The sequence below is a fragment of the Lissotriton vulgaris genome, chromosome 2_1 (assembly GCF_964263255.1).
Source record: "Lissotriton vulgaris chromosome 2_1, aLisVul1.2, whole genome shotgun sequence".
NCBI lineage: Eukaryota > Metazoa > Chordata > Amphibia > Caudata > Salamandridae > Lissotriton > Lissotriton vulgaris.
In genome coordinates, this window is record NC_141687.1 from 1672699193 (window position 1) to 1672726018 (window position 26826).

A 26826-nucleotide genomic window follows, 5' to 3' on the forward strand; every position below is an offset into this window, starting at 1 on the left:
GCTGATGAAAGCCACTGGCTGGTCCAGTCCTTCGGGGTTCAACTGGGAAAGGACCGCCCCAATGCCATGGTCGGAGGCATCCGTTTGGACGATAAATTCCCGACTGTAGTCGGGGGCCTGGAGCACAGGGGCGGAGCACATGGCGGCCTTCAGCTTCTCGAAGGCCGCTTGACAGTCTGGGGTCCAGTTGACCTTATTTGGTTGGTTTTTGGATGTGAGTTCCGTGAGGGGCCCCACAATGCTGCCATAGTCCCTCACGAACCGCCTGTAGTAGTCTGTGAGTCCCAGGAAGGCGCGGACCTCGGTCTGGGTGATGGGGGGCTGCCAAGACTGGATGGCAGCGATCTTGAGCTGCAGAGGGGCCACCAGACCGCTTCCCACCTGGTGCCCGAGATAGGTCACGGACCCTTGGCCAATTTGGCATTTGCTGGCCTTGATCGTGAGGCCAGCTCGCTGGAGGGCCTGTAGCACCTCTCGGAGGTGGTGGAGGTGGTCGGACCAGTGGCGGCTGTACACAGCGATATCGTCCAGGTAGGCGGCGCTGAATTCTTCGAGTCCCGCCAGGACCTGGTTTACTAGCCGCTGAAATGTTGCTGGGGCATTCTTCATGCCGAATGGCATGACCTTGAAGTGATAGTGGCCATCAGGGGTGGAGAAGGCAGATCGTTCTTGGGCCCGGGGTGTGAGACCGATCTACCAGTAGTCCACTGTCAGGTCGAAGATGCTGAGGTAGCGGGCAGCTCCCATGCGGTCGATTAGTTCATCTGCTCGGAGAATGGGGTGTGCGTCTGTTCTGGTGACCGCATTCAAGCCCCGGTAGTCGACGCAGAACCGGAGCTCAGGCGTGGTGCCGGGGGCGGCCGCTTTGGGGACCAGTACCACTGGGCTGGCCCAGGGGCTGTCTGAGGGCTCGATGACCCCGAGCGTGAGCATCTTGGACACCTCCTCTTGGATGCAAGCCCGTACCCGATCTGGTACGCGGTAGGCCCGATGGCGGATAGGGGGACTGTCTCCAGTGTCCACGTCGTGTAAACACCAGGGGGTGACCCCTGGGGTGAGAGAGAACAGGGTGGCGAACTGCAGCAGGAGGTCTCGGCAGCCTTGGCGTTGTTCCAGGGTGAGGGCCTCCGAGAGTCGGACCCCATCCACGGAGCCGTCCTTCTCCCGAGTCCGGAGGAGGTCCGGGAGGGGTTCGGAGTCCTCCTCGGCTCCATTGTCTGTTGCCATCAGGAGGCTGAGCTCTGAGCGCACAAAGTGGGGTTTCAGTCTATTGGCGTGGAGGACCCGGAGAGGGTTCCGTGAAGACTCCATATCAATGAGATATGTGACAGGGCTTTTGCGCTCGACTACTTTGAAGGGCCCCGTCCACTTGTCTTGCAGGGCACACGGCTCGGTGGGAGACATTACCCACACTTGTTGGCCAGGTTCAAATTCGATGGAGGAGGCATTTTGATCGTACCACCTTTTCATGTCTTCCTGACTGGCCTCCAAGTTTGCTTTTGCCATCTCTTTGAACCGTCGGGTCTGGTTGCGGAGGGTTAGGAGGTATTTGAAAACATCTGGAGGGTTCTTTAGAGGGGGCATTTCCCAACCTTCTTTGACTAGGCTGAGCGGCCCTCGCACAGGGTGTCCATACAAGAGTTCGAACGGGCTGAAGCCGAGGGACTTCTGGGGGACTTCTCGGTAGGCAAAGAGGAGGCACGGCAGTAGCACATCCCACTGGCGACGGAGGGGCTCTTCCAACCCCCCAATCATCCCTTTGAGCGTGCGGTTGAACCGCTCAACTAGTCCGTTGCCTTGAGGGTGATAGGGGGTCGTGAATCGGTAGGTGACCCCACACTGTTGCCAGAGGGACTTCATGTATTTTGAAATAAAGTTTGTGCCCCTGTCGCTGACGACTTCTCGGGGGAAGCCCACCCGGGAGAAGATCCCCATCAAGGCCCGGCCGACTACCGGGGCTGTCACGGTTCGCAGGGGAACAGCCTCGGGGTAGCGGGTGGCGTGGTCCACCAGGACCAGGATGAACCGATGTCCTTGCGCTGTACGGGGGTCCAGGGGCCCCACAATGTCTATCCCCACCCTCTCGAACGGGGTGGTGACCACTGGAAAAGGTTGCAGAGGAGCTTTGAGCTTGCGGCCGCTCTTCCTGCTGGCCTGGCACGTGGGGCAAGATCGGCAGTGCTGGATTACGTCGTTCCTCATCTTGGGCCAGAAAAAGTGGGTCACCAGGCGACTGTAGGTTTTGTCCTGACCCAGGTGGCCGGCCAGGGGGACATCGTGGGCCAGGTTTAGTAAGAAGTCTCTGAAGCGGAGGGGCACCACTAGCACTCGACTGGCCCCTAACTCTGCGATTCTCTGTTCGCTGTACAACAGGTCATTGTCCCAATAACCCCAATGGGTTCCGGAGGTATCCCCCGCACTCTGGGCGAGGGCTTGTTGGCGGAGTCCCTCGAGGGAGGGACAGGTCTTCTGCTCGTGGCGAAACTGTTCCTGGGTGGGCCCCCCCTGCGGCCCACCCAGGAACAGCCTCGTGGTGCAATGTCCAAGATGGCGCCCAGGCCGGGCGAGGGGGCCGATAGGGAACCAGGCCCATGATGCAGGGATGTCCGGGGGCAGAGATCCCGTATGAGACGGGGAGCGGTTGGTTACTGTGGGTTACACCTGGAGGGCCGGGCTCGGGCCTTGTCATGCGGGGAGGGAGCAAGCCTTTCACGTGGCCTGTCCAACACCTAGCCTCTGGGATGTAAGGCTGAATAGCTGTGTGCCTTGACTTTCAAATAAAGGTTTTCCAAAAAAAAAAAAAAAAAAAGATGCCCCATGGAGAAAGTGGCAGCCAGTATTTGTGTATTTCAACAGTGACTTCTGAGACTGGTTCTGGGGAGATCGACCCTTTTGTACATACCACTTAGGTCCAGCCAAGATCTTTGTTATGAAGTGTGGGAAGTAAGGTGGTGTGGAGATCAGAATCTCTAGGCTGGAGAAACCTATACAAAGGACACAAAAGCAAGGGATGCTGCCTTGGACCTGATAACCTTTGGCAGTAGCTCTTCCAGAGAACAGTAAAAGTACAGGAACAGGCATAGTTTCAAAGGGGCCCTGTGCCTTCTTTCTTTAACACTACCCAATCTAACCCGCTACAAAAATAGAAAGTGATTCACAAAAAATCACTGAAATCCATTATCCAGATCAGACGTAATTAAACATATGTCATAATAGTAAATCAACCCAATCAGAATTTATTAACCAGAGTACATTGAAGTTCTGGTCAGAAAATATTATCCAGGGGTCATTGAAGTCCAAACCCAGGTCAGAGGTCTGACATACCTATTTGATGAAGATTGAAACTTTAAACAGAAAGCTAAACTTAGAGGATGTGTTTCCACGATCTACAATCACCTATTTTTGCACCATGATGTGTTGTGGACACCTTGTAAAACATTTAAAGCTAAGCTGTTAAAAGGTCGTAAATGTTGGAAGTGTAATGATGAAGAGGCTAAGTTGTCCCATAGGATCTATTATTGTAAGTCCTTTGTTCCTTTTTGGAATAAAAGATGGGATATGATTTGCAAAATTCCTTCTATAAAATAAAAATGTGTGCATTTTCAGCTTATTTATACACATAGAGGATAATATTTAAACATATTTGCATGCACAAAATTGATATTGTAATGTATATTGAAGTTAAATCTGTTATTTGTTATTGGAAGTCATCTGTGAAGTTATTTTAGAAGGCTTGGCGTAAATGGATATGTTTTTACAAAAAGAGGAATTAATGTATATTTACTTACAATATTTGATTCAAATTTAATGTATTTATTTTGATGGTCATGGATTTATGTATTTAGTAACTAGGGTGTTGCCATTTATTCCAAAGATTAGTTGCTGGCATTTTAATTTTTTTATATGTATTAATTTGTTAGCTTTACATTTACTGTATGTCGTTATTAAACGTTGTTCCAAACGTCTAATAAAAATATTTAATACAAATAAAATTTGGCTCAGCACCATGATACCATTCAGTGTGCTAGTGCACTCTGCATAACATACACAACTAATTAAATGTTGTAAACCATAGCCTAGGCCTACAACTGACATTTAAAATCAAATATAACGCTGTTTGTAAAAGTAACACTAACTTCAGCCCTATCCCATTTTTATTTTTGCATTAGCAAATTTTGAAAATATAGATAATCCATATTGTTCTGGTAGAATACCTTCATAAAAAGATCAGTACTCTTTTTCTTTCTATGTGAACACAGAAGATATGCGTATGGTCTGGATCATAAGAAATTAGGCATGGATAGAAATTATATAGTATTTGTTATCATTTTTCAAAAGTCTTCCGAAATAATTTTGATATATGCATATGCTGGCTTAAAGGAACTATTGGTCCACCAACCCAATATACCCTGTAACCATTAAACAAACATCTGTTCTCTTCTGTGGACTCAAGAAAACTAATTGTGAATAGGCCTGGGTAAAATTTGAATTACACCAGAGTAATTAGACTAGTAATTTCAGTAATTTCGTATTACACTTTCGATACAAAATTAACTAAAAGGATGTGGTTATGACCATTTGCGTAATTGTGAATAATTTGGCACAAAAATCGCAGAGAAGAAGCACAAAACAAGGTATTGGCTGTGTCTGTCCTGGACATGAGGATGCATTTTGTTCGAAGAAAATACTGCTAAATGCTACATTAGTCTTTGCTTGTAAATCTCTGTAATATCACATAATTTTGCTGTCATTTCGTGTACACCTCCTGTTTCTTTTCCTTACTCTTGCAGGTTCTTTTTCATAACCGCTTTCTCCCTTTGTCACTATTTTCCTATCTTTTTCTTCCTATATTTTTCTTGCTCCTTGCTCCTTTCTCTTTTTCTGCCTTTCCTTTACCCTGGGTTAAAGTTTGATGATAGGTTCCTGTCTTCAAAAACGAGTGTTGGTAACCCACCCACTAACTACAAGCACAAATTAAGTCTTAGGTATCATCTCTTTAAAAGGCTCACCATACCTAGTTCTGGAATGTCTCTTGCAGGCCCACAACCATCTTGCAAAGTAGAAGAATGCAGATGGTTCTGGCGTCGACGATCCCCCCATTAAAAGCCTACACCTGCCCAACTACAACCCCCCCACCCCCCTCCCCCTGTTCCCCTGTATAATATTGTATATAGACTGTGAATGGGTAGGCTAATATGTGCAATGTATAAATAACTTCTTTGTTGCACTGAATCACTTTAAGACCTATACTTACACCTTCCTTTACTTGAGCACCACCCCTTTTTCCTTTCCTTTCTCTTTTTGCTGAAATTTTATGAAATTGTAAATAAACTGTAGTATAACTTGTTGTGATATTGTTGTGTTGGGTTTTTTGCATTTTTTGCATTTACTGCATTTTTGTTGCATTTTTAGCTGAATTAAGCTAATACATCTCCATGTGTTTGTAGGTTGAGATTAAGTCTGACTTTTTGTTGATTGTGAAGAAGTAATACTCACATCACTAGCCGTGTTTATAAATTGTGTCTAGGACCACATTTTTTATATACATACTGTACCCAGGTCCTATTGACTTCTTGGGTTTACCCCATTGTTTTCAATGGTTGCTGGGAAGATAAGCATGTACCAAATGTCCATGGCTCTGAATTTCTGTTTCAGTTCCTCGTTGGACTTCCTCCATTGCTTAACCCCCGGATATATCGCTAGAAGGCCGTGATTCTGCAGCAGTCGTGGGTCAGGGTGCCCACCAAGGGGGCTTACCGCAGGATTGCGTCCCTGTCTCTGTAGTTGAGGATTCAAGATATGAAAGGCCAGAAGTGGGTTCCTGGGGGGATGCTGGGCCAAGGAGAAATGTGCCCTTTTGATCATAAACCATGGAGACAATTTTCCCTCAGGCACCCAGGACAGGAGTCAGGCCTCCGGGAAATTCTCAGGTAATGGGCCCTCAATGCCCTCTGGGAAACCTACAAACAGCAGGTTATTCTGACTGGTTTTCAGTCCTCGGCTCGGGCCTCCAGGGTAGCAGTTGCAGTTGTTAGCTTGGCCACAGAGTGTTCAAGTGTGTCCACCTCATCTTCCAGGGAGAAAACCCTGCCACATTATGCATGTCTTGGTGCAACAGTGCCACGACCACTCCGACCTGACCAATTTTTGTCTCAACTGAGTCTTTAGAGGCCTGTATGGATTGTAAGATGGTGACCAGGTCTGTGGGGGCTGCAAAGGGGTGCATCGAGGTTGAGGTGGGGTCCAGCCGAAGATCAGTGCCTGGAGGATTCTGGACCTCAAACTTGTCCACCTTTGTTTGGGTGTAGGCTCTGGGGCCATTGTCTTTGCCCATGACACGCTGGGTGCATTAGATCACTGTCAGCAGGAAGGGTACAGGGGCGCACATAGGGAGCTCCCCCAGGTAATCATAGTGTGAACCTGTGTGTCTCGGGCCCCCAAAGGCAAGTCCCAGTGCCACTGTACAACTGGTCTAGTGTGCCGTGTCTTGTGTTGGCAATTCACAGAGAGGACAAGGGACCCCTAGAAAACCAGGGTCCACCACTTCCAGCTCCCCGAAGTCAGCAAACTACCGGCCCCTTTGGAGGCACAAGGGATCTCATTCACTCGGCCCACTTGCCACCACACCACCGGTCGAGGCAGCACAAGCTGCCGGGCCTCTAGCAGGAGAAAGTCGTCGTACGGGCTGCAGCAACCCACTGTGCAGCCCGCAATTGGCAAATGTGTCCCCCTGCTCACAGGCGCGGGGACCAACACTGCCAACTCGGTTGGAAGGAGTGAGAGGGGAATGGTGGCAGAGTTACCTAGCAACTCTGTACTCCCCACATATCTGGATTTGAGGCTTCTGAAGCCTACCAGTTCCGAGAGGTGGCGAAGTGGGCGTATAGAGGATTTGGCCAGCCGGCTGTCTGAGTCACTCTCAGCCGGTGCGGCCGGTATCTGGGCCGCTGGGGGGCCCTGGAGGGGGGGGGGGGGGACAAGGAGGCAGAGAAGCTCCCCATGGCTTACGGGATCCGCATTCCTGTGTCCACCGGCCCTCTTCAGAATGGCTGTGCAGGTGTGCGGTCAGTCCCCACAGCTGCTCATCTTAGAGGGCCACCATCTTGTTGGCTTCTCCCTAGCCACCACATTCCAAATCCCCATTTACTGCCAGGTCCCAGACAGCTCACGGTCCTCAGGGGTAAAGGGTACTCATGTTGGCTGGCTGGCGGTGGCGTGAAGCATGATGAAGGCCTCTGCCTGCACCAAGATGGCTCAGGATGCTGGAGGAGGTCCCAGAGCGCATCTAGGATGTGACCCGCGTCTCGGCCTACCCACACGCACCCCAGCTGACCCATTTGTTATTGGTGATTTCATTATATTAAAACAAACATTGTCTGCAGCAAGCACAAATCCAAGCAGTCTCCCATACCTTGCAAAACACCTACACAATGTCTTTGCATGTTCAAAACTGCCCCGATTTGCAAATATGGGCTACTCTTTATAGCTATCCGATTTACTAATGGGGTATACATTTATTTTGTTGCCCATGCCTAATTTGTGTCCCAGATTGAGCCTCATTTATGTACTGTATGTGGTCAGTGGTGGGTGTGGTGAGGAGTGGAAGAGTGCATCTCTACCGTGGGATCCAGAATATAAGGTTAGTGATTTCTGACATTCTGTCCAATGCGGTTGAAAAAGGGCCAAAGCACAAAACAAATAATAAGGGTGATAGGGAGTCTGTGGCTGCTTCTGGCTTGCAGGTGAAAGTAAGGTGAAAGAGTACCATCGATTAAAAGAGGTTTTTATTGGTATATAAAACATGTATCATATTTACGAATTTGGGTTTTGCCTGGGTGTTAGGTTTTATCACTGTAGCGCTTGCTTCACTCACCCGTCCACATTTAAGTGCTCCCCAGCCTCATCTGTAACATCCTTCCTGTCTCTGAACACACTTGAAAGCAAGGCGCTAAGCAGTACAGAGCATCGCTTCTCTTCACACTGTCTATCTGGAGTCTCTCGGCAGTGGCCACGCAGAGCAGGTAGGAGGCTCATAATCCCCGCCAGCGTCCAGCACCCTCCTTCCTGACCAATCTGGTCATGGGTAGGACCACCCCACTGACCGCTGGCACTACCTCCTGATAGAGGTGGGACCCCTTGCCAACTGCTGTCCAGGTAGGATACCCATCACAATCCAGCGTCGTGCATGACTCCCTCGCCAACACCTGGTCCGCGTAGGACTCCCTGGCCTGCCCCTGGCTGATGTAGAACAGTGTTCACTCTATATACTAGCCACTGGCACAGATCGGACTAATCCAACCCTCAGGCACGGCCACGACGAGCCCCTGGCACGCATAAATGTCTTTGCTAACCTCTGGCATTGTTAGACAGTTTCAGTCACCCTCTGGCACATACAGGGCCCTCCCTTTCTTTTGCCAGCCTCAGACACATGAGAACCCCTGGCACTCATAGAATCTTCCTCAAGAACCCCTGCACCAGGTAGGACCCTCATCTCCAAACTCTGGCATAAGGAGGGCCACCTTCATTGAACACCGCAGCTTCCGGAATTTCTTCCGAAACTCCTTGAAAAGGCACACCCCTCCTCACCAATCTTTTTCTCAGGCAGGGACCCCTCAACGACCCAGGCACAGAGAAGATCCTCCTCGCAAGTGAAAGATACTATAAATAACTATTACCACAGCTTGACTAATGTGTGAGTACTTTAAATAAAGTGATTTGTTATTACGAAAGTCAATGAAAGCCATGTTATCGACCTCGGAAGGATGACAGCTGGATTTAACGCCTCTGTTCTGCGAACTCTGTAACCTCGGACAACCCACAGATCTATTCATCAAAAAGATATATACGCTTACGGGTTTTTCTGGTTTGGTGAAATTCTCTCCTCTTGCTCGTGTCTCTACGCCCTCCCTCTCCTTCCAGGAAACAGTGGCTAACGCTGGGTTGAGGTGCAATGTATTTTACAGTTGTATCTCGTCTACTGTTGCATTGTCATTTTAATTGCTTCATAGTCGAGCTGCCAGATCGTCTGCATCAGTTCCGCCACTTGAACTAAGCGCATGACGATCATGGTTTGTAACGCGAGCGGGTTCAATGTACATGCAACGATCTGGTAAATCTGTGCAGCGCCTCGATGCCCTGCTAACGGTTAGCGCTTTCACAAAATTTAAAAACAGAATGAGAAGCAGACACATTCCATCAGCCAACTGTTGTTTTGGCCAATGGCGTTATCAAAATGATGGGCCCAGTGGAGAATATAAAGCGGGACCACTGAGTCGCTCATTTCTCCCAGATAATCTTTAGCCTTGTGGTGAATGGGAGCCCCTGGAGCGGGGCGTGTGTTACGTCCTCCTACTTGGTCTTGTTGACTTGTTTTTCGACAGTATGATTTTTTTACCCACCGGGTGTGTCACCACGGGAACTCGGCAAGTCACCTCAGCACCCACAAGCCCTTTACGAGACGCTTTCTTTCACCCCAGTGACAACCGAGACACCCAATCCCCATAAGGATCTCTTCATCGCGGGGTGGCGGAGGGGCCATGTCGCTGCGTGTGATTGGTTAATCTCTCTAATCCTCAAAACATCTGGGCCGAAAACTATGGTGCAGCGGAATAAAGTGTGTATGTGTAAACGGGGGGAAGGGGGGGGGGGGGGTCATACAGTTCATATACCTGTCCCCGACATCGCTGCTCGAAGCAGCTGCGGACAGAGACTCCCACGCGCACCCTAGGTCCGTCCACAACAGACTGTGCCCTGGAGGGACTCCGAAACCGACCTGGGACGGAAGCCGGTAAGCACTCAGAATAGCATTTCTCGAATATTACTACCACTTCCAACAACAGCATTATTATTACGATTATGATTATCATGATGATTATTATTATTGTTGTTATTATACTTGTTGTTATTATTACTGTTATCATCCTTATTATTATTATTTATTATTATTACTATTATCATTATTATTATTACTACTTCTGCTCATAGTAATACAAATAATAATAATACATTGATATTGGTGTTAGTGGTATTTTGATTATTTCATTATTCTAAATTACTAATTTCAACATATTTATAATTATTATTAATGGCCTATTAACCACCACCTCACACTATAATATTCTGCATCGGTACTTCGTCAGGGTTATGAAGTGCTATGTGTATATAACTGTGAACCAAATGTAATACAACATGACACCAAACTACAGCATACCATCGTAGCACACCACCCAACTCCCCATACCGGCAGTACCCAGGGCCAGCGTTACCACTGGTGACCCCCAATGTGACAATCATTTTTGGCACCCCTCATGACCTTCTACACAGTAATTCCCTCACTACCACCCTCCAACAATGTCCCTCATCTATCCATAGCCACTCTCTCGCAATAATTTCATTTGTCTTGTAGCGCTACTCATATCAGTGCAGGGTGTCACAGCCCATTAAATCACTCACACATAACACAGAGACAATACATTATACATGTGTAATTCAGTGTGTAGGAAATGAATCAAATCAAATCAAATATACTTTATTCGGCTTTTGAAAAACAAAACCATAAAAGTTCATGATAAAATACAATTTACAATAAAAAACATTTTAAATGACCAGCGTACAGTAAGGAAGGGTCCCTGACATAAAAAGTTATTTTTCGCTCTAAGATTATGGCAGTATCAAAGGGGTTCGTGATTTAAACACAGGAGTTCATGATTAGCCTTTGTTACATATCCAGATATTCAGGGGGGAAAGCACGGTATTATGGGGTAAAAGTCATGTAAGTCCCATATTGAAATTGGGCCGTCTCTTACTCGAGGCGGGCAGGATTTCAAATAAGGTACTATGTTTCGATCCCTGAATCTCACGAGTACCAGGTCCCCCGCAACGTCTTTGGGAAGAGAGCCCAGCCAACCAACCCTTCTAACACTCCTTATTACTCCGTATAAATTGGGAGTCAATGGTCTATTTTTTGAGAGCCAAAATTTGGTTTTATTGACTAAATCATATTGTCTCTCAATTTTTCCCGGTGGCAGAGAAGGTACACCTGCAAGGATGCACACGTATGGGGCCGCTTCCGGAGGTAAATGGATAGAATTAGTTTTATTTTGACCTACTCTCGGTGCGGTCAGCTGTGGGAGGGAAACTTTAGTGGGGACTTTAGGTGTTTGTTGCCCTGAAGCAGTAGGGCGAGTGGGTTTTATTTGGTGCCTTTTATACTGCACAGGTGGTTTTGAGCCTGGATGTGTAGGGGAAGTCTTAGGGCAATTGGGTGTAGCACTATATTTGCCAACCAGCGGATTTAACATAATGGCTTTCTCTATCTCGGAAAGCCGTTCCCCTAACAGGTTCATTTTTTCTAATAGGGGTGCTATCATAGAAGTAAGCAGTTGTTCGATAATGGGTATTAATTGCAGTTGGGAAGGGGGTGCTATGGCTTCTGGAAGCTCCACAGACGGAGGGATCGTTGGGGAGTTTGAAGTGGATGGAGATGGGATCAGAGGGGGCTCATTGCTTTGTGTATTCGGACAGCAGAATTTATTGTCCAATATGGATGGATCTCGAGGTGTAGCCTTATGTGAGAGTAAACTAACATTTTTGGGCAGAAGGGGAGTATCCAATGAGGCATATGTGGTTTTGCAGAGGAGATTCAGCTCATCTAGCAGGGAGCACGTTTGCCCACTGCTATCTTCGTAGGTGAAATGGTTCATGGTGGTATAGGGATGTAGGGCCTTGATGTGAAAAAGAGTCCGCTAATAGGAACACAGGAATCTTACAGGGGGTCTTTACCTACTATATAGTATGCCTACAATGTGTCAACCAAGGGGGATGGCCCGTCCCGTCCTTTTCCGGCCTTTGAGGGCCGTGGAGGGCCCGCCCTTTGCCCGGGCTTCGCCCCGGGCTATGTCCCGCGCGCGTCCCGCGTCGCGGGAAAGGGATCGAAATTAAATCACTACTGACGAGGGGGCGGGAACGCCGAGGGAAGAGGCAGCAGCTGGGTAGGCAGAGAGCCTGCTGGACCTCGCAGTCCCTCGGCGTCAGATTCTCACCAAAGTCCTTTCCCCTTCGCGCACAACACACAGGGAGAGTGAGCGCTGACAGAGCGCAGGGATCCCACGACGACCTTCCCTCACTGCCTGGAAGCAGCAGCAGTCCGTGAGCGGCACCCGCGGAGCGGGGGCCGCGATAGGTATTTTAAAGGTCCAAGACGGGGGGCGGGAACGCCGAGGGAAGAGGCAGCAGCTGGGTAGGCAGAGAGCCTGCTGGACCTCGCAGTCCCTCGGCGTCAGATTCTCACCAAAGTCCTTTCCCCTTCGCGCACAACACACAGGGAGAGTGAGCGCTGACAGAGCGCAGGGATCCCACGACGACCTTCCCTCACTGCCTGGAAGCAGCAGCAGTCCGTGAGCGGCACCCGCGGAGCGGGGGCCGCGATAGGTATTTTAAAGGTCCAAGACGGGGGGCGGGAACGCCGAGGGAAGAGGCAGCAGCTGGGTAGGCAGAGAGCCTGCTGGACCTCGCAGTCCCTCGGCGTCAGATTCTCACCAAAGTCCTTTCCCCTTCGCGCACAACACACAGGGAGAGTGAGCGCTGACAGAGCGCAGGGATCCCACGACGACCTTCCCTCACTGCCTGGAAGCAGCAGCAGTCCGTGAGCGGCACCCGCGGAGCGGGGGCCGCGATAGGTATTTTAAAGGTCCAAGACGGGGGGCGGGAACGCCGAGGGAAGAGGCAGCAGCTGGGTAGGCAGAGAGCCTGCTGGACCTCGCAGTCCCTCGGCGTCAGATTCTCACCAAAGTCCTTTCCCCTTCGCGCACAACACACAGGGAGAGTGAGCGCTGACAGAGCGCAGGGATCCCACGACGACCTTCCCTCACTGCCTGGAAGCAGCAGCAGTCCGTGAGCGGCACCCGCGGAGCGGGGGCCGCGATAGGTATTTTAAAGGTCCAAGACGGGGGGCGGGAACGCCGAGGGAAGAGGCAGCAGCTGGGTAGGCAGAGAGCCTGCTGGACCTCGCAGTCCCTCGGCGTCAGATTCTCACCAAAGTCCTTTCCCCTTCGCGCACAACACACAGGGAGAGTGAGCGCTGACAGAGCGCAGGGATCCCACGACGACCTTCCCTCACTGCCTGGAAGCAGCAGCAGTCCGTGAGCGGCTCCCGCGGAGCGGGGGCCGCGATAGGTATTTTAAAGGTCCAAGACGGGGGGCGGGAACGCCGAGGGAAGAGGCAGCAGCTGGGTAGGCAGAGAGCCTGCTGGACCTCGCAGTCCCTCGGCGTCAGATTCTCACCAAAGTCCTTTCCCCTTCGCGCACAACACACAGGGAGAGTGAGCGCTGACAGAGCGCAGGGATCCCACGACGACCTTCCCTCACTGCCTGGAAGCAGCAGCAGTCCGTGAGCGGCACCCGCGGAGCGGGGGCCGCAATAGGTATTTTAAAGGTCCAAGACGGGGGGGTGGGGAACGCCGAGGGAAGAGGCAGCAGCTGGGTAGGCAGAGAGCCTGCTGGACCTCGCAGTCCCTCGGCGTCAGATTCTCACCAAAGTCCTTTCCCCTTCGCGCACAACACACAGGGAGAGTGAGCGCTGACAGAGCGCAGGGATCCCACAACGACCTTCCCTCACTGCCTGGAAGCAGCAGCAGTCCGTGAGCGGCACCCGCGGAGCGGGGGCCGCGATAGGTATTTTAAAGGTCCAAGACGGGGGGGCGGGAACGCCGAGGGAAGAGGCAGCAGCTGGGTAGGCAGAGAGCCTGCTGGACCTCGCAGTCCCTCGGCGTCAGATTCTCACCAAAGTCCTTTCCCCTTCGCGCACAACACACAGGGAGAGTGAGCGCTGACAGAGCGCAGGGATCCCACAACGACCTTCCCTCATTGCCTGGAAGCAGCAGCAGTCCGTGAGCGGCTCCCGCGGAGCGGGGGCCGCGATAGGTATTTTAAAGGTCCAAGACGGGGGGGGCGGGAACGCCAAGGGAAGAGGCAGCAGCTGGGTAGGCAGAGAGCCTGCTGGACCTCGCAGTCCCTCGGCGTCAGATTCTCACCAAAGTCCTTTCCCCTTCGCGCACAACACACAGGGAGAGTGAGCGCTGACAGAGCGCAGGGATCCCACGACGACCTTCCCTCACTGCCTGGAAGCAGCAGCAGTCCGTGAGCGGCACCCGCGGAGCGGGGTCCGCGATAGGTATTTTAAAGGTCCAAGACGGGGGGGGCGGGAACGCCGAGGGAAGAGGCAGCAGCTGGGTAGGCAGAGAGCCTGCTGGACCTCGCAGTCCCTCGGCGTCAGATTCTCACCAAAGTCCTTTCCCCTTCGCGCGCGCACAACACACAGGGAGAGTGAGCGCTGACAGTGCGCAGGGATCCCACGACGACCTTCCCTCACTGCCTGGAAGCAGCAGCAGTCCGTGAGCGGCACCCGCGGAGCGGGGGCCGCGATAGGTATTTTAAAGGTCCAAGACGGGGGTCGGGAACGCCGAGGGAAGAGGCAGCAGCTGGGTAGGCAGAGAGCCTGCTGGACCTCGCAGTCCCTCGGATTCAGATTCTCACCAAAGTCCTTTCCCCTTCGCGCACAACACACAGGGAGAGTGAGCGCTGACAGTGCGCAGGGATCCCACGACGACCTTCCCTCACTGCCTGGAAGCAGCAGCAGTCCGTGTAGGAAATGTTCCAGTAGACAATGAGAATTACAAAGTGTAGGAGTCATATGTTACCGATACCAATAGGCAGTATATTTTAAGAGTGTTTGGTCGGGAGAAGCACAAACTCAGGATTTAACACATACCACAGTGGTTGGGGAATACCACATCCCACCACACCATCTCTCAAAAGGTTGCAGCACACCATGCCTTACCTCACCACATAAAACACACACCTTTCCACAGCGCATCACATTACACTCAACGCCACCACATCACCATAGTCGATATAACCAAACTATACAACACGTCATTCCACCACAGACACCACGGAGCATCACATCAAGTAGACATTATATAATATCACACCCACCATACCAACAACTTTTTGCTCCCCTGCACAATACACCGCCCATAATACAACAAACTACACCACTTTTTATCCACACTGCTGCCTAGGACACCATAACTCAGGTGAGTGCAACAAAACACAGCATTCCTATACCACACCACCTCTCATAATTGTTCAACACGGAGCACAAGGTTTGCCTGTACAAAAACACGCTTGAACAAATACAGACCTATAGCAACTTACATACAATTTCATTGGGGGCTTCACCTCTGATTGGAATTTCATCAATCCACACCGCACTTCTTTCTTACACACCACAACACACCATGCTATACAACATATACCACAACACCGCACAACTCCACCTCCACATCAAACCTTGTCTGACAACACACCAGACACACACTTCACACCATTACTACTACAGCACCCTCAGGCCGACTTTGGCACATAATACTATTTTCTGCAAGGGCGGGGGTGGGGCGGGATCAGTATCTGCCGAGAGCTTTCCCCCTGAAATTTTTAGGGGCAGATTTATGATGCCCTTGTGCCGCAATTGCTTCACTTTATTTGACGCAACTGCGGCGCAAACAATGCGCCCTATTTACAACGTGACGCATCTAGGAGATGCGTCACGTTGTAAAGCCCTGCCCCATAAGGAGGCGTTCCTGCGCAGGGGGGGCGTTCCTGCGCAGGAACGCCTCCTGAAAGTGGCTGAGTGAAATCTATGAGATTTCACTCAGTCACTTTCAGGCCAATGCTGCATCAAAACCCTGCGCCTGCTTGAAGCAGGCGTAGGTCTTGATGCAGCATTGTGTAGATGGGGCACCCCCGAGCCTTGCTGGAGCTGCGTCGCGCTTGCGACGCAACTCCAGCAATGCGCCACATTTCCGGCACAGATGCGTCACGCATCTGTGCCGTTTTTGCACCATGGTGCGCTGCATTATAAATGCGGCGCACCATGGGTGCCGGAGCTGTGACGCACTGTGGCGCACGTTAACTGGGGATGCGCCAGTTACCATAAATCAGCCCCATGGTCTTTTGCCACCTGCTCGTACCAACATTCCACCTTAAATTTCAGCAACACATATTTTCCAATTCAGGCTCTTTCCTTCTACTGTTGCTGAAATTTAGCTTCCTGAGAATGTTTCTGATTGGAAGATTGCTGGTGATCTAGGGGTGATACAGTTAGAGCCGGGTGTAATCTCCAGAGGGAAGGTTGGAGTGAAGTAACGGGGAGCCAGATATGCAGGATAGCAGTTTTCTGCCACAATATGGTCTGGAGAGGATTCAGATGCAGTGGATGAAATACCTTTGCCATTTGAGCTATGGCCCAGGGAGCATGGCAATATTTTTATGTTTTTTCACACCATACATTATTTTGTGCTCTGAACAAAAAGCAATACATTCTAAAAGTTTTGGGAAATAGCGACTATGTAGCTACTGTTGAATCCTTAATCAATGAAAAATGCATTTTTTGATAGAATAATAGCACAGTTTCACAAATCTGCACCAAATTTGACAGTCACGTAGTGCAATCACATATGTCTCATCCTCTTAAGTTTTGTGCAAATTGGTGAAAGGTGGGCAACCTTGTTGGGGATGAACCATAAGATCAAATCCCTATTTTCATTTCTATCAGAGTGTAAGCTCTGTGCCATAGCAAAAAAGTCTGAAGAGACTTACTCAAAACTTAACATAAAAATACAATTTCAATCAGAATATGTCCATTTTGTGGTTCGGTTTAAATGTGTTCATATAACAAAAAAAACAAAAAAAGTATTCTTACAAAAAGTGGGATTTGTCTATCTTGACCATTAGGTTCGCAAACTGCAATTTCAAACTAAAAGCTAAACTGATTTGCTAACATTCCTCCCATCTTTTTGTTATTTGTGGGCCTTGATAAGGACCATGTCCAGTGTGCAGGGGAACTAGAGCAGATCATGGTTAAAAAACAAATGCAGTATGCCTGAATCACTCTGAAAATATCAGATGACAATGCTCAGCAGGCCCCAGAGGTGTGGCACAATGCCAAGACCTGAACCATGAGCTCACTGGACATAGTCAAAGGATAAGCCTTCTGGCTCTGAGGGCCATAGACATGGGCACCGGTCATAACTACAGGTATTATGTTATGTGAATTTATAGAGCTCAGCTAATCTCTGTGAGGGTATCGTGGAACTCAGTAGGGTAGGCCGGAGGGGTAGGAGGAGTTCATGTTCAAAACAAAAGAGGAAGGTCCAGAGGTCCTGGGTCTGGATATTAATTCCTATTATGATAGAGAAACTGTGCTCAAAGCTCTGGAGGAGGAGTTCATGCCTGTTTTTTTCTGGAAGAGCCATGTCTCGAAGTTCCTTCAGACGTCTATGAGGGAGGGGGAGGTTCTGAGGTGTTTCGGTAGGTTGTTCCAAGTCCTGGCTGCAATGTATGAGAAGAAGCGTCCTCTGCTTCTGGTCTTCTTGATGAGAGGGAGGTGTGCTCTTGCTAGGAGTGCAGATCGAAGGTGTCTTATGGGTTGGTAGAAGCTGAGGCGGTGGTTGAAGTAAGCTGGACTAGTGTTGTGGAGAGTTTTGTAGGCATGGGTGAGTAGCTTGAACTTACATCTTTACTGGACTGGGAGCAGATGGAGATTGGTGAGGTGGGTGTGGAGAGATGTGGTTATTTCGTGGGATGTTCAGGATGAGTCTGGTGGCAGTTTTCTGGATGGTTTGGAGTCTGCGTAGGACATGGACTGGGATTCTGATGTGGAGGGTGTTTCCTTCATCCAGTCGACTTGTGATAAGAGCCTGGGTGACCCCTGAAATTGACTAGTCGTGGTGATCCACATGCCTAAAAAACTGACAGGTCATCCTGCTGGTAGGGTTTCAAGGGTAGGGGCTAAAATATAACATAGCAAAATAAATAAAGTCACACATACAACTATGTTAAATGAAATTAGTTGGTGATTACTACGAAGATAAAATATTGAGTGGCATGCAAAAAGAAATGCCACCAAAATACTAACATTGAAGGGACTTTGATCCAAAGTAAAAAAACCTAATCAGAATCGCTATTTATGATGAGATGCGTAACCATTATTACCCAATGCACTGCTCAGGAGCTCATACATGACGTCACTGATGACATCACAGTGACATCAACAGTGCCATAACATATCAACACACTATTTTCATCATTAATTGCATCATCGAAAACAAATGATGGCTTTTACACATCTGTTGACAAACAGCGTAAATGTAGCTTTGTTTCTAAAATTTTCCATTACAATGACATTTCGATTTTCAAAGGTCCAAAACATAAGTCTATGCCCATTGGGATATTGGGTAGGGGCACAGAGGTAAGTACCTGGCCCTGGACAAAGGTCAAGCCCTTCTTCCACAGTCTGCTGACCGAAGTCTGAGCTGAGCAAAGGGTTTCTGCAAGCAGAGCCCAGGTGGAATGGCACACCCATGCACACAGCAGACTCTAGGGGAAGTGGTAATGAGTGCAGAGCTTGGCTGAAGACCAGTCATTGCACCTTGCACATAGGGAATACAAGATCCCAATATAGCCCAGTGCAGCCAAAGGCTGAGCCTCATGGGCTCTGAGGAGAGAGTGGCTGAGCACTGTCCTGCGCCTAGGAATACATTGCACCGTCAAAATGTAAATGTAAATGTTTTTCTACTTTTATAGCGCGCAACTACCCAGACCGGGTCTCCCGGCGCTTGTACTCATATTGCTAAGGAACCCTTCCTGGTTTTCCTTGTGAAGTGTCCACTCCTGGGCACCCCCATCATGAAACCAGGCATCCTTGCGCTGTTGGGGCCGTCGTGGAGATTAAGCAAGCTATTGCCCAGAGTTGCAGCGTAGGACCCATGATTAGAATAGGCACTGAGGCAAGAATATCCAGTCAGAGGAATTTGAGCCAGACCCGCCGAGGCAGGAATCGAACCCTGGTCCGAGGCCAGAGCTCTGCATCAAGGTCTGCCGCTCTAACCATTGAGCCACACTTCTCCAGTCCATGGACAGAGCTTCCTTGGGTTGGGCACTGAGCACAGAACCTTGCCATAAGCATACTTGCACCAAGACCTTTTGAGCATAGCCAAATTCAGATTCTCAGCACCCAAGTGTGGAGCGCTAAGCGACTTCAGTCATGGCATTGCCAATGCCAAGGTGATCTAATATGTGATGGCATCAATGATGTAATCTGTGACATGAAATAAGACGTCATAAGTAGTTTTTTGGGCACAGATGGTTACGTAGATCACCTCGACTAGTCAATTTCAGTGATCTTAAGGTATTGGATCTTAACTACAATAACTTTCAACTAACGTTTCTGAGCAGCGCCTGGGTGTACAGTGCACACACAAGGAGATGACATAATCACTGACCTTATTAGAGGTATCATATTGCTTCAATAACACAATTGGTATCATCAATATCTTCACAAAAGCACACACACATTCTATTTTACGTGCCTGTTCGAGGACTGCAGAAACATAGCTTTGTTTCTATATACCTGAGTATTCCATCTACAGTTATGACTATCAGGATATGTTTAGACAGTGGTGGTAATTATAGAAGCCTTTACTCATTACATATACATTAATGCACATACAAAGTTGACAATCACACAAGGCCATGCTCTGCAGGATGTGGGGCACAGGTCCTGTGTACAGGGCGTGGCCAAATGTCAGAACCTATATTCAGAACTCTCTGTGCCCAGTGAGCCCCAGGGGTGAGGGCACTCAGCGTGCGGTCTTCACAAAGGCTAGATCCTGCATCTCCTGGGCTCCATCAGGCTCTTTGTGAAAGGGTGTTGGGTAAAGAGCCTAGTGGAAGGACATGATATGCACCTAGAGCATACTGAACTTGATCAAAGGTGAAGCCCATTGAGGTCACAGGTACAGGGGAATTGAGGGCACCTGAAACATTACTAATATGTCAGTGATGGTGCAATATGTAATGACACAGGCGAAGTGATCTGTGAAATCATGAGTGATGTTATGAGCAATGCATTTGTGGAGTTAGGGTTATGTAGTTCATCATAATGGCTGTGATTAAGTAGCTTTTCTGGTCTTAAATGATAACCACAAACAATATCAACTGAAGTTTTCATTCAAATATATTTAAATACTAAAATATTCTTTGTTAGTATGGCCTGCTCCGGAAGACGATGGATTCCCTTATGAATATATAACTTAATTCTGTTGAAGTTTTTTCAATGCCAGAAGCCACTTCTAAAGTGGCTTCCCTGTTGAGCAAATATGATATACTCATTTGCTGATTTTGGGATGAGAGGGTTGGTCCCAGTAAGGCCCTTATCCAGCACGAGTCTTTTTCTTTTAGGAATGTCCACCCTGTGACCAAAGAGTAGCAAAGATCAGAGATGACAAGCGATAGGAGCCATACCGAGACACAACCGGATGAGCAAGTTACTTATATTGTTAATGACCAGCCGTGGGATCCCTTTACCTCGTTTGGCTTCCCTCGAGCAAGAGCCACACTCCCCCAAAACCTGGCCTTCCAGTACAATAACAGTAATGAGGTATGTGTAAGGGGAGGAGATGAAGTTACAACTTTAAGGGAGAGGTGGATGTTCCTATGAAGCAGGGATTGATTTGCTTGAAGAATGTGGGTCGTCGATGTGCATGGTGATGTCAGGTGAGGCGCGTGTATCAATTAGATGAGTGTCTTTATGTTAAACATGATGTTAAATGTGTGGACCAGTTGTCATGAGGGTGTACGGTGTGGTAACGAGGGGAAAGCTGTTCTGGGAAATTGGTTTCCTTGCAGTCAAGTTTTGTGAGAGGGATTTTGAGCAGTTGGGGGTAAGTGTGTCGTGGCAGGTGTGTTTGTTATTTTGTTTGTTATTTGTTATTGCGGGTTTATATGGCGCCAAGTCACCTACAGGTCTCAGGGCGCTTATACCACATGTCATAACAATCAAGGAACTGAGAAGGGTAGAGGAAAGGACAGGAATTATGCTAGGTTGTATGCTGTTCTGAAAAGGTTGGTTTTCAGGGCTTTCCTGAAACAGAGCAGATTACCCTCCGTACGGAGTGCCTCGGGCAGGGCGTTCCATAGGTTCGGTAGTACGACCGAGAAAGATCTCCCTCCCATTGTAGCCAGTTTGAAACGTGGGCAAACAAGGAGTTGGGCGTCTGAAGACCTGAGGTTTCTTTCCGGTCTATATATCTCAATCCGTTCCTTAATGTAGGCCGGGGCCTGCCCATAGATGGCTTTATGGGCTATACAGAGGCTTTTAAAGGTGGACCTCTGCCCGATTGGCAGCCAGTGTAGACTCTTTAGTAATGGGGAGGCATGCGCTCTCCTCGGGAGATTAAAAATGAGCCTGGCGGCATCATTTAAGACTACTTGAAGTCTGTTAATTAGCGTCTTTGGCAGGCCTAAGTAGAGCGCATTTCCATAGTCGAGTCTTGACACTATGGTGGCAGAAACCACTGTGCGAAGCATCGGCTCGGAGAGGAGAGGGACTAGTTTGCGCAGCTGTCTTAAAAGACCAGTGCAGGTACCAACCACAGTGGAAACCTGGTTGGTCATCGAAAGAGCACTGTCTAACTTAATGCCAAGACTTTTGACTGTGGTAACTGGCTGTGGAGTTGTGCCCAGCTCCTGGGGCCAGAACATGTCACTCCAAGAGGAACACTTGGATGGTACTATCAGCACCTCTGTTTTTTCCGGGTTAATTTTTAGCTGGTTAGTAGCCATCCAGTGAACTGTGTATCTAAGTATGTCCTGGGCGTGTGACTGGGCTTGTACGGTATCATCTATGCCCAACAGCAGCTGTGTGTCGTCGGCATAGTTGAACACCCGGCAGCCCATCTCCGCTAGTGTGTTAATCAGAGGCTGCAGATATAAGTTAAACAGGAGTGGGGATAGCGCTGAGCCCTGGGGGACACCACAGGTCAGACCTCCCACTCCTGATATGCTATCTCCCATCTGGATTCTCTGGGTTCTCCCAGATAAGAATGATTCCAGCCACCGAAGAGCTGAGCCCTGAATCCCAACCCCAGCCAGCCTGTCCAGTAGAAGGGTATGGCTGACAGTATCGAACGCCGCTGATAGGTCTAACAAAATCAGGGCGCTCGGTCTCTTACTGTCAGCCATCCTTCTGAGCTCATCCAGCACCGAAAGCATGACAAGTTCGGTGCTGTGATGTGCGTGAAAACCTGCCTGCCTCTCATGGAGTAGATGGTTAGACTCCAGGAAGCTAGACAGAGATTTAAGCACATGTTGCTCAAGAACTTTGGACAGGAAAGGCAGCTGGGATATGGGTCTATAATTTTTTAAGGCGTTGGGATCTGCCCCCACTTTCTTTAGCAACGGTCTTACACGAGCTTCTTTGAAGCTAGTGGGGAGCCTGCCGGTGCTCAAGGATTTATTCAGTGTGGCTAGGATATGGTCCTCTAACATAGGTCGTGCCAAACAGAAAATACTAGGGGGGCAAGGATCTGCTGGGGAACCTGGTTTTGTCTTCCTCATCAGCGAGTCAAGGGTTAGTGAGTCCATAGGGGGAAATGTTGCTAAGCAGCTGGCAGCTGGGTTTAGGATAGCCTGTTGCTCGATGAGGCCATGCCCCATATTTTTTATTTCGAGCATAATGGCATCTACTTTATCCAGGAAATATTTCTGGAAAGTATCACAGTTTATGCTGCTATTTACATCCTGAGCTTTTTTAGTTAATTCCTTCAGGATTTTGAATGTTTCCTTTTGAACATTGGTCGCCCTATTTATTCGGATCTCATAAAATGAGGCTTTAGTTTCCTGGATGGATTTTTTATAGCTGCGAAGCGCCTTCTTATATTGTTCACAGGAGTCTATATCCTTATTTTTCCTCCAGTTTCTCTCCATGTTACGCAGAGCCTTCCTTTGGTCTCTCAAAGCGGGTGTGAACCATGGGGCTCTCTTTATTCCACTATTTTTTGTTTGGAGTTTCTCGGGTGCTAACTGATCGATAGCTGTTACTAAATAGTCCATCATGTCCTTACAGTCTTGGTCTACATCTTTATTAAATGATGTCGGTTGGACAATTCCCCTAAGTGCCGTGGTCAGTGTGTGTTGGTCCACATTTTTCCACTGGCGGGTCAGTCTGGGTTTAGGTGCTGGACGGGAGGGTATAGTATCCAGAGGGATGTCACAGTAGATCAGATGATGGTCGGACCAGATACAGGGGAGGATTCCAGCTAATACCACCCTGAAATCTGTGGTCCATATCAGATCTAAGGTGTGGCCTTTTATATGAGTAGGGGCGTTTACAAGCTGCCTAAAACCCAGGGAGGACATAGTTGTCTCTAGGGAACTAGCTGCTGGCTGTTTCTGTTCTTTGTCCCAGTGAAAATTAAAGTCTCCTGTGACTATGATGTTTCTATATCTGGAACACATGTCGGAGACAGAGGACATAAAGGAATCGTTAAAGCCTGGGGTGGCATTGGGAGGGCGATAAGCTGTAAGAACTGTAACACACATGTTATCAAGCATGGTTTTTATTGCCAGCAAGTCGGCCAGATCCGCTGTCTCAGCCAGTATTTTGGTCGCTGCTAGATGTCTCTTGAATATTATTGCCACTCCTCCCCCTCGAGTGTTCCCTGTACGATTCTGCCAGTGAATGTCATAGTTTACAGGGACGGCGGCTATATGTCTGGTAGGGAGTTGTCCCCCATCCAGGTCTCAGTCAAGGTCAGAATGCAAATGTCTTTGTCTTGCAATAAGGTGAACATTTCAAGACTATGACAACATAGTGACCTAGTGTTAAGGCTAACCAACTTTAGGGTATAGCAGTGCTGGTCAGTGTGGACCAGCTGTTAGTGAGGATTGTGGTCAGTGTGTGGTGGAAGGTGCGTTTGGTAGTTGATGGTCAGTTTTGTTGTGAGAGGTGTCTTTAGCAGTCAGTGGTAAATGCTTGCTTTGAAGTGTGTTGAGTAGTTGGTGTTGGTGTGAGTTGTTTTGAGCAGTTTCTTGTGTGTGTGGTAAATGAGTAGTGACAAGGGTGGGTATCTGTAAGTGTTAGTAGGGGTTATTAAAGGGGAGAGAAGTGTGGATCAGTTAAACGCATGACAGCTGGCCACGTTGTAGGAGTATGAAGCAGTTGCCGCTAGGTGTTGTGCTGCACAAAAAGCAGCGAGATATGAATATGGCGAACACCGGATGTGGTGTGGAGAAGGTGGTGGCACATGTATTAGGAATGAGTTGAGTAGTTAGCAGCAGTTGTTAGTGAATGTGGTGAGTGAGGGGTGTAAAAAAATCGATGGCATTTGTGGTTTCTGTGGGGAAAAAAAGAATGTGGAACCATTGCCATTGCTCATGGGCAAGTTTTTCAGTGTGTAGGGGACCTCTGGGCGCCTCTCCTTTGGCTTGTGATAGGCTAGGACACCTTCCATAAGCCCATAACAGTTTATTTTGTTTCCTTGCAGGTGACTGCGGTGATCAGCAGGGAGTACATCCCCCCAGGTACCCGCTTTGGACCTTTAGTTGCGAAGATCTACACCAAAGAGGCTGTTCCAAACACTGCGGAGACTGACTTTCTGTGGACGGTGAGTCACTGGGTCCCAACATAGCAGGGTTCATGGTTCCAAGGCTTTGATTCTGGTCCAGGCACCCAAAGCAGGGTTGGCATATTTGGAGATAAGTTAACATTCCTGGTGCCTCTGGAAGATATGCAAAGCTTTTGTCGTGAAATCTTATCCAATTTCTAGAAATGTATTCAACATTTGAACGTTACAAAACAGCTCCTCATGCACATAACCCAAAACTTTTACACACTACCACAGCACAGTAAAATATTTTAAAGATTGGTGAACAACATGCTTACATTTTTTGAAATTGCTAATTTCTGTGAAAATTGATAAAAACTGCAAAAATACTGCTGAATATAAGGAGAATCCCAAAAACGGTTGTAATTTGGTACTGTAAATCTAGTATTATGTTTTCACTGTGATTAGCTTCAATTTATGCAGTAAAAGAGGCAAGTGCTTAGGTTGCGCCTACCAGAATGTGCAAGATGTCTAGTGGCGAAAGAGCCTTTTGTGGGCTTACCAAAAGCTTACAGTGGGCTCACAGGCCTCTCATTGCTTTCCACTGGTGGTTTATTCTCCATCTCATTTGCTTCTTGTGTTTGTATCTCCCCTGGCGCATAGCGTCTTTACCATCCTTTTGATTGGTTGACATGTATCCTTCTACTTCTTCACTTTTAAGGAACTACTTTTTTCTTTTTGGTTAAGCACTTCACAAGAGTGCATTTTTTCTACCTCTCTCCCTCGTGTGCTTTTCCCTCCACCAAATAACTTCCCGTACTCTGTACTGCTTGCTCTCTCTCTCTTGTGTGCTTCTCTCCCAGCCAAACTCTACCTTGGCCTCTGTGCTGCTCTTTACTTTCTGTGCTTCTCCCCCACTACCATGTGTTGCTCCCGTCTTCAAGTGTTGCTGTTTTTCTTCTCCGTTTTTTTTATTTTATCCACCCACCCACTCCCTATTGCTTCCACTCACCCGCTCCTTCACCCATCCCTAGGGTCCTTTAAAAAAAAAGAAAATTGGAGAGCCAGACAGCAAATTGCTGGCGGCCCCTCTGCCTTATAAAAAGTGTTTTTGTGTTAGTAAAATATGTTTTTTTTATATTTATCAATATATCTTGGATCAGTAGATAAAAAAATGGCAGCCATATCATTTCATAGGCCTGTACATGCATGGTGATGCATATCCCCACTTGCGTTATGACGTATATGTGAGCATGCATCAAAACGCATGTGCACACCTATGAAACGACTCGGCCAGCAGCTGCCTCATCACGCCTTAAGTTTTTTTTCCCATTAGGCCTTTGCCAATGGTTCTTTTGGTTATCAGACACCGATGGGTTGAAAGCAGCATCCCATGGTGGGGAGAGATAAAAAGGGAGATTAATGTGGCAAGTCCAAGATTGTACAGGGCATCCGTCTGCTGCATCCAGTGCAGGACACGGTTCAGTGGTTTTAACTGCTGCCCGAGAAGTCTTTTAGTGACCTGCAGAATGACTCCCACTAACCAATAAAGTAATGACCCACACCCTATTTTGTGTCCATCTTCTTATCACTTCACTATGAAGCACTGTCCCCCAAGACAAGAAAAGATCATCTCTGTGGTTCCTCACACTTTACACCAAAACACTTCCCCTACAGACCGCACTCATATACATCTTTACAACCAAGCACACCCTCATGGTTGTAGCATGCAATGAGTCTGATCTTATTTTGGCTTCTAAATACAAGTACAAGACAATACAATGAGGGTATACTGGATGATAAAATGGATAGTTAGGGCCTTGCAGCAGATGGGGGAAGGGACGAGTAGAGGTGAGCACAGAGGAACCACACCAAAAGGAGATGGAATGACATTTGCAAGAGGCGTGCCTCTACCCCAAAAGGAATTAAAGTAAAATGATAGTTGCAATTTGTCACTGCTATGAACCTTTCCACTACCTAAGCTTTTGTGAACTTTCCAGGTTTTCTTAGTGAGGTTGTTGGGGAAAGAAATAGTTGTCCCACCCTAAGATGGCAGTTGCTCTGCAAGTTACTGAGGGTCTTTCCCAAATCAACATGGCAACAACACAACTTCCTGTTTTCTGACCTATAAAAGGGGGTGGCTCTTTCTACTCTTTGCGTCTCAACGCTTCGAGTAGTTGTTCGTCAGGCTCCTTGCTTCTGCCTGTTTTTCTTTCCCTTATTCCACTGTACTCCATGAGTGTTCTACTCCCTGTCTTGCCTTTTCAATCAATCAATCAATCATCGCATTTATATAGCGCACTACTCACCCAGAGGGTCTCAAGGCACTGGGGGAGGGGGGTTCGCTACTGCTCGAACAGCCAGGTCTTGAGTTGCTTCC

General features: G+C 48.4%; 1 protein-coding gene across 1 annotated transcript in view; it reads left to right on the top strand.

Annotated features, from left to right (window-relative positions):
- Positions 1-20341: 20341 nt before the first annotated feature.
- ZNF683 (zinc finger protein 683) overlaps positions 20342-26826 on the top strand; it is a 52782-nt gene continuing 46297 nt past the window's right edge. The window contains exons 1-2 of the mRNA XM_086958911.1: positions 20342-20500; positions 24387-24506. Of these exons, the coding sequence (XP_086815037.1) occupies positions 20342-20500; positions 24387-24506 (279 nt within the window). The remainder of the gene's footprint in view (positions 20501-24386; positions 24507-26826) is intronic.